This window comes from Rhincodon typus, chromosome 17 (assembly GCF_021869965.1).
Source record: "Rhincodon typus isolate 14 chromosome 17, sRhiTyp1.1, whole genome shotgun sequence".
NCBI lineage: Eukaryota > Metazoa > Chordata > Chondrichthyes > Orectolobiformes > Rhincodontidae > Rhincodon > Rhincodon typus.
In genome coordinates, this window is record NC_063348.1 from 34,810,266 (window position 1) to 34,821,703 (window position 11,438).

At 42.8% G+C, this 11,438-nt stretch overlaps 1 protein-coding gene across 1 annotated transcript in view; it reads right to left on the minus strand.

Annotated features, from left to right (window-relative positions):
- The window catches only part of LOC109920160 (inositol 1,4,5-triphosphate receptor associated 2-like), a 95,945-nt gene that overhangs the window by 51,410 nt on the left and 33,097 nt on the right, over positions 1–11,438 (minus strand). The window contains exons 10-12 of the mRNA XM_048607345.1: positions 6,155–6,272; positions 4,571–4,621; positions 985–1,062 (exon numbers count right to left, since the gene is read on the minus strand). Of these exons, the coding sequence (XP_048463302.1) occupies positions 985–1,062; positions 4,571–4,621; positions 6,155–6,272 (247 nt within the window). The remainder of the gene's footprint in view (positions 1–984; positions 1,063–4,570; positions 4,622–6,154; positions 6,273–11,438) is intronic.

Genomic DNA, 11,438 nt, shown 5'->3' on the forward strand with positions numbered 1-11,438 from the left:
ACAGATGACTGGCTGGCCTGCTCAGTTTCTCCAACTCTAATTTTATTTTATTAATTGAACTTGAGGTTATCGAATTAACAATCTATAAACTGGGGAGTGATAGTTAGCAGATTATAAGCAACCTCCAAGACAGCAGATTGAATGCTACATCTGACCCGGGTCAAATAGAGGTTTGAGGATGGGGTAGAACCATCAAGGGACTAGAGCAGTCAAAATGTGCAATAATTCTTAGGAAGTTACACCAACAACCAACGACAATTTAGCAAAAAAGCTAATTATCAAGTGTTCTTGTGCCTGAATCTGACAGAGACAGAAATGCTGCTTTTGACACTTTGGCAACTTTGTAGGTTTCCAACTCAGATTTTTTTAAACTTGGCCATGTTTCCCTCAATCACCCCTACCCCCACTCAAATCTTGTCACTTTGAGCAGTTCAGCTGGTTGTTGCAACACCCCTGGAGGGGCAGTAAAAGAGCATACTGCGCTGTTAAATGGGCAGCACTGATGAAATGCTGCACTGTTGGAGATGTCATCTTTCAGATGAGACATTTAACCATATACTTTCAGGTGGGTATAAAAATCCCATGATACCATTTGAAGAAAATCTTGGTACTGTTGGGCCAATATATATCCCCAACCGACATCTAAATAATAGATTAGCTGGTCATTATTAAACTGAGTGTGGGATCTTGACGTGTACAAATTGGATGCTGGGTTTCTGAACTGGGAATATCAACCTGGATTTTGTGCTCAATTCTCTGGAGTGGGGTTTGACTCTGACCATCTGACTAAGGGCCATGGTTGAGATTGTAACATCGTTTGTACATCCACTTATTTTGATTTTGGTAAGTGGTCTACTCTTTGCAGTTGTCAAACCCAGATACTTGAGAAAAAAGTGCTAAAGGTATTGAATCCCAATGCTGCCCAACTACCTAACAGGTAGTGTTTGACTGCAGTTACTGGAAGCACTACAAGTATTTACTTACAGTCAGGTCAGCGTTTTCCGTTAATAGTTCATCTATCTTATAGTTTAGCTTCCGCATATCCTTCTCAATCTTTTCATTCTGCACAGCAAAAGAAATACTGTTTAAAACATTGACTATTCTATATACTAATACATGAACTGTACAGTGGTAAGTCTTTCATTTGAACAAGACAAAAGTAACAACCACAAGGACGCAAGAGACAAATCAGTGCTTGTTCGCAAGAAGCAAGGAGTCATACCTAGAATGAAGGAAGACAGTTGTGTTTGTTGGAGGCCAGCATCACTGCCCAGCAACACTGCAGGAGTTCTTCAGGGTAAAGTTGTAGGCCCAACCATTGTCAAATGCTTTATCAATGACCTCCCCTCTATCATAGAGTCTGAAGTGGGGATGTTTGATGATGATTGGACAGTGTTCAGTGCCACTTGCAACTCCTCAAATGCAAAGCCATTAGTGTTTATATGCAGCAAGACCTGGGCAACATCCAGGTTTGGGCTGATAAATGACAAGTGTCACATAAGTGTGAGTCAATGGCCATCTCCAACAAAGGAAAACTTAACTATTCCCTTTTGACATTCAATGTTATTACCATCACTGAATACACAGCCCTCAAAAATCCTAGCGTTATCATTGTTCAAAAACCGAACTGGATCAGCCATAAAAATACTGTAGCTACAAGAGGGGCTCAGGGGCTGGGAATTCTGTAATGAGTAACTCTCCTCCTGACTCCCCAATCCTGTCCACTGTTTCCAAGGCATAATCCAGGAGTGTGATGAAACGTTCTTCAATTGCTTGGATGAGTGCAGCTCCAAGAACACTCAGGAAGCTTGGCACTATGCAAGACAAAACACCCCTCTTGAGCACTCCATCAACCACCTTAAACTACCACCATAACCATTCACATCGTGGCAACAGTATGTATCATCTACAATTGCAAGGCAGCAGCTTGCCACAAATCCTTCCACTGAACTGTCCAGATCTATAACATCTAGCAGAGGGATCTGCAACCTATGGCTTCAGAGCAACATGCAGCGCTTTCATGTTATTATTTAGTAGTGTCTGGAAGGAATGCCTCAGGCCAAGTGGAATTCCCAAGTGGAATGGGGAACAGGTGATGGGTTTGATTTATTGTTATTTATTGAGCATTTATTTCCCAACCCTAACTGCCCAGAAGGAGTCACATATAGGCTAAACTAGGCAAGGATGGCAGATTTCATTCTCGAAAGAATATTAGTGAATCAGATGGGTTATTACAACAATTGACAATGGTATGGTCACCATTAGGCAAGCTTTTTATTCCATATCTTATTGAACTCAAATTTCCACTATCTGCAACGGTACCGAATATTACCATGGAGTTCTGAATTATTTGTCCAGTGACATTACTACTATGCCACCTACTGTTTGAGAGTAATTGGGAGAAATCTGAATGGATGAATATACATGGGGAACAAGAAATCAGTGGGTTTTGAGTCGGTGGTATTTGAGTCAGAATGAAACTCTGACCAAAAAAGCATATGCCTGGCCTTAATTGAACCAACAATTAAACTTATCGTGTTCATTATTTACATCTCATTTGTGACTCCTAATCTGGTTGGGTTGTATTAACAAAGAAAACACCTAAAAAAAATTAAGTCAAGAAACGTAAGAGTGATGCTTTTACAGTGGGGATAAAAATACCAATCATACTGCTACACTTTTCATTTTCAAATTATTTGTTTAACAAAAGACATTATCATGTACTAAATACACCTGTTCAAATGGTATAACTACAAATGGTTGTAGATAACTCCATTAAATTGAAGAACAGAGTTTATAGTTGCAAGTTTTAACGTAGCTGAGATGATAAATTGTTCTGAATATGTTATTAGGAGTCCTTTTAACACAACCCATAGACAAAGGAGAAGCAGGATATGGCATGTTTGGATTTTCAGAAAGTTTTTCATAAAGTCCATACAGGAAGTTAAGTTAATAAATTTAGAGTAAATAGAACTAAGGGTAAATAAATTAGCATTGATGAGCAATAATTAGTTAACAGAAGCAGACAGTAGGAATAAAAAGATCACAGGCAGGAGAACCACAGGGCCAGTGTTATGTCCATAAATGTTTTGGAGTTGGGGACCAATTGTAATATTTCCACATTTACTGATGACACCAAACTGGGTGACAATGCAAGTAGTGAGGGTACAATAATTTAGACAGACCAAGTGAATGGATTAGAACATGACAGATGGAATACAATGTAAAGAAGTATAAAGTTATTCACTCTGATGGAAAAACAGAAAGGTAGGATGAATCTTAAATGGAGACAGCAGGTATCAGGATCGGAGTGTCCTTCTGCATGTGTATTTAAATGCTTACACATAATTGCAGCAAACAGTGAGAAATATACGTTGGCAATCATTTCATGGATATCTGAATACATAAGTAAAGATGTTTCGCTGTTTTGTGTAGAGCACTGGAGTACTGTGTACAGTTTTGTTCTCTTTAGCCAATGAAGGATATATTTACCATACATAAAGTATAACAAATTCACCAGATTAATCGCTGGGATGGTGGGATAGTTTTCTGAGGAGACTGCGAAGAAATGGTCTATATTCTCTGGAGTTTCAAGAGATTATCTCATTGAAACTTACAAAATTCTCACAGTATATGCACGGTGGATATGGATTGGTTGTTTCCCCTGGCTGGTTCCTGTAGAATCAGGGACATATTCTTAGGATAAAGGACAGACACCATTTAAGACTGAGATGTTGAGGGCTTTTTACATTCAGGGTGTGGTGAATCTTTCTTGTAGATAATTCCTAACCAACCACTAGACACTATCCATTAGGCCAATTATCTCATGTATTTGACAACAATAACTTGTATTTATTTAACATCTTTAATGCAGTAAAAATTCTCAAGGCACTCCACAGGAGCATCACCGAACAAAATTTGACACCAAGCTATAAGGAGATATCAGGGAAAGCGCCTAAATGGTTAATTGAAGAAACAATTTTTAAGGAGATGCTTAAAGAAAGAGAGACAGAGGTGAGGTGGCGAAGAAGTTTATAGGAGGAATTCCGGAGCTTTGAGCCAGATAGATAAAGGTACAGCAACCAATACTTAAGCAATCAGAATCAAGAATACACAGGAACTGAGGGAGTTCAGAGATCTCAGGGGGGTGCAGGACTGAGGAGGTTACATCTATAGAGGTTATATAATTAGAGAAGTCATAAATTAATTTGAAAACAAGGATGAACAAAGAACAGTATAGTATGGGAACAGGCCCTTCAGTCTTCTGTCCTTATCCCTCTATTCCCTGCCTATTCATGTATCTGTCAAGATGCCCCTTAAACGTAGAGAATTTTAAAAGTTAAGCTTTGATGGACTGGGAACCAACATGGGTCAGTTAGCTCAGGGATGATACATGAATGGAAGTATCCAAGGAACTTAATCTTAAATGAACTTCAGCAATTTATATCCATTTCTGGTATCTAATATTGAATATTTCTCAAAAATCAGAACATCCATTAATGGTGAATTGTTGTGATACCATTAAATTATTTTTATAATTCCCATAAACAGATGCAGAAACTGCACCTACCTTTTCAAAAACAGCCCACAGCTGTGCAACAAGTACCTCATTCTCCTTCTTCTACATAGAAACAAATCAAGTTTCGGTTACATTATTGAGAAAATGAAGTATCAGTAATCCTCAGGTAACAAAGCATCCAACAGGATCTGGACCACTATTCAGGCTTGGCCTGCTAAGTGACAGATAACAATCAATAACATTACTGAACCCCACAACAGGAATAGGCAGGCATTTATCACTGACCAGAAATGTAACTGGACCAGACACATAAATACAGTGGCTGCATAAGCAGGTCACAGGTTAGGAATTGTGGAGTAAGTAACTCACTTCCTGACTCTACATAGCTAGCACCATTTACAAGGTTCAAGTCAGGAATTATGGAATACTCACCAATTGCCTGGATAAGTGCAGCTCTAGTAATTCTCAAGAAGCTTGGCAGCATCTCCAATTATATAACTTGCTTGATTGGAATTCTATCCCACCTTATACATTCACTGCCTTCACCATTGACACACAGCGGAAGGAGTATGTACCATCTGAGACAAATTGCAACAACTTGCCAAATCTTCTTCAGCAGCACCTCCTCACCTTTATTAATAGGTGTGGAAGATGCGAAGGAACACTATCACTTGAAAGTCATCCTCCAAGCCACACACCATTCTGACCCAGAACAATACCGGCACTCTTTGCCTGCTGGTAGGTCAAAATGTGGGTTTTCCTTTCCAAGGGGCACTTACATCACATTAATTGTAACAGTTCAAACTTAACTACTCTAAGGCAATAAATGTTGGCTTTGCAATGCCTATACCCTGAGAAATAAATAAAATATTCAAACAAAGAAGCTGAGCCAATAAAGTTGTGGATCTTCTTCAGTACCCAGGCGAAAATCTATGGCTATATTCAGAATACAAGATATTCCATACCTGACTTTTACTTACTCAACCAAGTTGTTGGAAAGTCATATTAAAATGGATACAAGCCTTTGTGTCAGGAAAGGGAAACTATTGCTAGTAGTGGTGCTTACTATTTAACTAATGAAGCTTACTCACATAGTGAGTGATATGATGAGGGTCTTCAGTTATGGGTAGAGAGTGAAGAAGATTTCTGGGTAATTATAAGGGGCTTTGATGGAATAGATGGGGAAAAATTACTTCTGTTGGAAGAAGGGTCAATAATCAGAGGACAGACATTTGATATAGAGATAAAATAAAAACTGAGAGTAGGGTTAGGCCAAACAGCCCTTGAGGCTGTTGTGCTTCATAAACCTAATTCTATCACAGGATGATCTTGAATCACAGCTCCCAATTTTCCTCCCAATCCTCATTCTTGAATGCCCAAAAATCTATCTATTTAGCTCTGATTTAAACATACTCAATGATTGAGCATCCTCAAATTTCTGAGGTAGAGAATTCCAAAGAATCACAACGATCTGACTGAAGAAATTTTTGTGACATACAACAGAAGAAACATAGGAAAGTCAAGGAAACATTTTTATAAAATGAATTATGATCTTATCATACTACGTAGGACAACTGGTTTGTGTTGATTTGTGAATAGTTTGTTGTGCTGTGATCCAAATATTAGAGTGGTTACCAGTTCTTTGCAATGTGCCTGCAGCTGACAAACTTTCTCCTGTGCATCCCTTCCTGTGGTCTTTGCTTCTTCCAAATCTTCCAACATACTTCTTAAACTGCGAAGTGAGCTTTGAGAACTGAAAATCAGAACAGACAAGTTCATTGTGTTAAAGTTTGAAGAAACTGAAATTCTTTTGTTTAATTTTTTCACACTGTGGCCCCAAGACACAAATCCCTCACGTGTGAGCTTTGGATTAGATGGATAAGTACAATATATGTTTAGAGATAGTAGGAACTGCAGATGCTGTAGAATCCGAGACAACAAGGTGCAGAGCTGGATGAACACAGCAGGCCAAGCGGCATCATAGGAGCAGAGAGGCTGACGTTTCGGGTCTAGACCCTTCATCAGAAATGGGGGAGGGGAAGGGGGTTCTGAAATAAATAGGGAGAGAAGGGGAGGCGGATACAAGATGGATAGAGGATAGGATAGGTGGAGAGGAAACAGACAGGTCGAAGAGGCGGGGATGGAGCCAGTAAAGGTGAGTGTAGGTAGGGAGTTAGGAAGGGGATAGGTCAGTCCAGGGAGGACGGACAGGTCAAGGGGGTGGGATGAGGTTAGTAGGTAGGAGATGGGGGTGCGGCTTGAGGTGGGAGGAAGAACAGGTTAGGGAGGCGGGGACGAGCTGGACTAGTTTTGGGATGCGGTAGGGGGAGGGGAGATTTTGAAACTTGTGAAATCCACATTGATACCATTGGGCTGCAGGGTGCCCAAGTGGAATATGAGTTGCTGTTCCTGCAACCTTCGGGTGGCATCGTTGTGGCACTGCAGGAGGCCCAGGATGGACATGTTGTCTGAGGAATGGGAGGGGGAGTTGAAATGGTTCGCGACTGGGAGGTGCAGTTGTTTATTGCGAACCAAGCGTAGGTGTTCTGCAAAGCGGTCCCCGAGCCTCCGCTTGGTTTCCCCAATGTAGAGGAGGCCACAACGGGTACAGCAGATGCAGTATACCACATTGGCAGATGTGCAGGTGAACATCTGCTTGATGTGGAAAGTCTTCTTGGGGCCTGGGATGGGGGTGAGGGAGGAGGTAAGGGGGCAGGTGTAGCACTTCCTGCTTTAGCAGGGAAAATTGCCGGGTGTGGTGGAGCTGGAGGGGAATGTGGAGCGGACAAGGGAGTCACGGAGAGAGTGGTCCCTCCGGAAAGCAGATAAGGGTGGGGAGGGAAAAATGTCTTTGGTGGTGGGGTCGGATTGCAGATGGCGGAAGTGTTGGAGGATGATGCATTGGATCCGGAGGTTGGTGGGGTGGTACGTGAGGATGAGGGGGATTCTTTTTTGGTTGTTATTGCGGGGACGGGGTGTGAGGGATGAGTTGCGGGAAATGTGGGAGACACAGTTGAGGGCGTTCTCAACCACTGAGGGGGAGAAGTTGCGGTCCTTGAAAAACGAGGACAACTGAGATGTACGGGAGTGGAATGCCTCATCCTGGGAGCAGATGCGGCGGAGGCGAAGGAATTGGGAATAGGGGATGGCATTTTTGCAGGAAGGTGGGTGGGAGGAGGTGTATTCTAGGTAGCTGTGGGAGTCGGTGGGCTTGAAATGGATATCCGTTTCTAGGTGGTTGCCCGATATGGAGACAGAGAGGTCCAGGAAGGAGAGAGAGGTATTAGAGATGGTCCAGGTAAACTTAAGGTTGGGGTGGAAGGTGTTGGTGAAGTGGATGAACTGTTCGAGCTCCTCGTGGGAGCACGAGGTGGCGCCGATACAGTCATCAATGCAATGGAGGAAGAGGGGGGTTAAGGGCCAGTGTAGGTACGGAAGAGGGATTGTTCCACGTAACCTACAAAGAGGCAGGCGTAGCTTGGGCCCATGCGGGTACCCATGGCCACCCCTTCTGTCTGTAGGAAGTGGGAGGAATTGAAAGAAAAGTTGTTGAGGGTGAGGACGAGTTCAGCTAAGTGGATGAGGGTGTCAGTGGAGGGGGACTGGTTGGGCCTGCGGGACAGGAAGAAGCGGAGGGCCTTTAGGCCATCTGTATGGGGAACGCAGGTGTATAGGGACTGGACGTCCATGGTAAAGATGAGGTGCTGGGGACCGGGGAATTGGAAGTTCTGGAGGAGGTGGAGGGCGTGGGTGGTGTCACGGACGTAGGTAGGGAGTTCCTGGACCAAGGGGGAGAAAATGGAGTCCAGATAGTTGGAGATAAGTTTGGGGGCAGGAGCAGGCGGAGACAATGGGTCGACCAGGGCATTCAGGTTTGTGGATTTTGGGAAGGAGATAGAAGCGGGCGGTGCGGGGTTGGGGAACAATGAGGTTGGAGGCCGTGGATGGGAGGTCACCTGAGGTGATGAGGTTGTGGATGGTTTGGGAGATGATGGTTTGGTGCTCGGGGGTGGGGTCATGATCAAGGGGGCGGTAGGAGGAGGTGTCAGAGAGTTGGCGTCTGGCCTCGGCGATGTAGAGGTCAGTGCGCCATACTACAACTGCGCCTCCCTTGTCCGCGGGTTTTATGGTGAGGTTGGGATTGGAGCGGAGGGAGCGGAGGACTGCACGTTCTGCAGGGGAGAGGTTGGAGTGGGTTCAAAATCTCCCCTCCCCCTACCGCATCCCAAAACCAGTCCAGCTCGTCCCCGCCTCCCTAACCTGTTCTTCCTCCCACCTATTCCCTCCTCCCACCTCAAGCCGCACCCCCATCTCCTACCTACTAACCTCATCCCGCCCCCTTGACCTGTACGTCCTCCCTGGACTGACCTATCCCCTCCCTAACTCCCCACCTACACTCACCTTTACTGGCTCCATCCCCGCCTCTTCGACCTGTCTGTTTCCTCTCCACCTATCCTCTCCTCTATCCATCTCACAATATATGTTTATCCTGTTTTGTACTTCAGCAAGGATACGTTGACCTTGGAGAGGATGCAGTGCAGATTCACCAGAATGATGCAGGGGCTTAAAAGGCTAAATTATCAAGGCATAGGTTGCATAAGAGTAGACCTGGATGCACTTTAGCATAGAAGATTAAGGCGTGGTCTAACTGAGATGATCAGAGTTTAGGAAAGTTAGAGAAAAACTTTATTCTGGTGGAGGAGTCCAAAACAAAGAGGAAGAACCTTAAAATTTAAGCTAGACCATTCAGGGGTTGTCAGGATGCAAAACACACAGTGAAATATGGAATGTTTCTCCATAAAAGGCTATTTACAGAATCACAGAATTGTTATGGTGCAGAAGGCCCATTGTGCCTGCATCAGTTCTACTACCTGGTATACCAATCTGCTGTGGTTTCCTCATATCCTCCTGCACACCATTTCCATCCAAATATTCATCCAATGCCCACTTGAATGCCTCAATTGAATCTGCCTTCACCATATTTCCAGTGTGTTCAATACAACTGAACACTCGATATGTGTAAAGTGTTTTTTTAATCTCACATCACCCTTGCTTTGTTTGCATAACGCTTTAAATCTGTGCCCTTTCATTCATTTTTTTCTTTTACAAAGGGAAACAGCTTCTCCCTATCTACTCTGACCAACCCGCTGATGATGCTGAAAACCTCGATCAAATCTCCTCTCAGCCTTTAGGCCGGGGTCCAAATGGAAATGTTGAAATGGAGGCTGATAGGATGGGTTAGGTGCACGGATGGATGAACAGTGGCTCCAAGAATCCAACCTTCACAAATGGCTGCCCTAATGACAAAATGTTTGTTTGGAGTGGGCAGGGGCAATTAGAAATTAGGACTAGGGTGAATTAAGGAGGATGCCAGTATGGAAGCTGGCTAATGGTGAATCTGACTCAGGGATCAGGCAGTCTCTGAAGTTTAAAAAGGAAGAATATGAAACATCCTTCTAGTTCTCATCTCCCCTCATTCTCCACACACTCACTATTGCCCAACCAAGCCAATCCATGATCCCTGTACCCCATAGCCCTAATATGTTCCAAATGAACATATGCCACCTTCACCAACACATACCTTGGTCCAAGTCAATCTATGCCCTTCAACAAGTAGGAATTCATTGTCTCACATCAAACAGTCCATTAACAATTGAAACTCTTAAATCAAAATATAACGTGGCAGTTACCCTGCTGTGATATTAAATGATTGTGAAGTTAGTGGTGCAATAATAATCTACTAATTGAAACCCTCAGAATTATGTTGACAGAGTGAAATAACAGCATTTTTCAAACATTTCTGACATCTTTTTCAAAGACTTAAAGGGATTAAAGACAGGATTCGATGCCTTGATAGGTCTTTTTCATAGCTCCCTTTGACTGGTTCCCTTGACACTTTAGACAAGTCCTCTGGATATCTGGATATCTGCCTTTGACAGCTCCCTTTTAAATGTTGCCTTGATACTTTTGACAGGTCCCTTTGAAAGATACTTCTGACAAAGTTAATTAGACAGGTTGATTGGCAGTTCCAGTGAACTTGACAGTCATGTGTTTATGTGCTTTTTACACACATTTATGCAAACTTTAACAAGTTTAAATGAAACCTTACCTCCATTAAATGATACGTCACCTCTACCCAAAATACCTTACCTCCCACAAAGGTGCCCTGGAACAAAATCCAAGTGCTATCCTTGCTGTATAAACAAATCCAAAGTTCAGACCTGTTCTTGTCAGGTCTGATGTTCACACCAGGGGTATTTGATAGTCTAAGACCATCAAAATTCTACTTCAGTGCATGCATCTGATGATTTAAATGGCCAGCTGCATCTGTAAAGCATACAAACGTAAAATGTACCCAAACCCACTTCAGCCTTTGTGACAGAGGGCATGGTGAATAGTTTTCTAACCACTCTGCCATTTTGCTATGATGTTGCTCATCGTGACAAAAAAATCATCTATTTTGTTGGGTAAGGGTAAATGTTATAGATTCAAGTTATGTAGATGGAGTTAAGATGTAACATATCATGATCAATTTGAATGTGGAATAGGCTCAAGGGACTTCCTCCTGTTTCTATGCAGATGACAATGCAGCATAGTCTGGAAATGTTCATAATCATTTCTAGAAGAATGCTTGATTGTTGATCAGTAATAGAATCTTCGATAATTCTTCCCCTGCCTACTGTGAAGGGATTAAGTTCAGTTATGACATGTGAACCATTGCCTTGACTGAAATCAACAATCACAAGAGAGTCCAGGGATCTTGAGCTTTTTGTGAACTGTAAGGATTAGTATTACATTTATCGATAAAGTTACTGGTCAACAAAGAAACTTCAACCAAATATGATCGTGTCTCAAATAAGAGATGACAAGGTGTAGAGCTGGATGAACACAGCAGGCCAAGCAGCATCAGAGAAGCAGG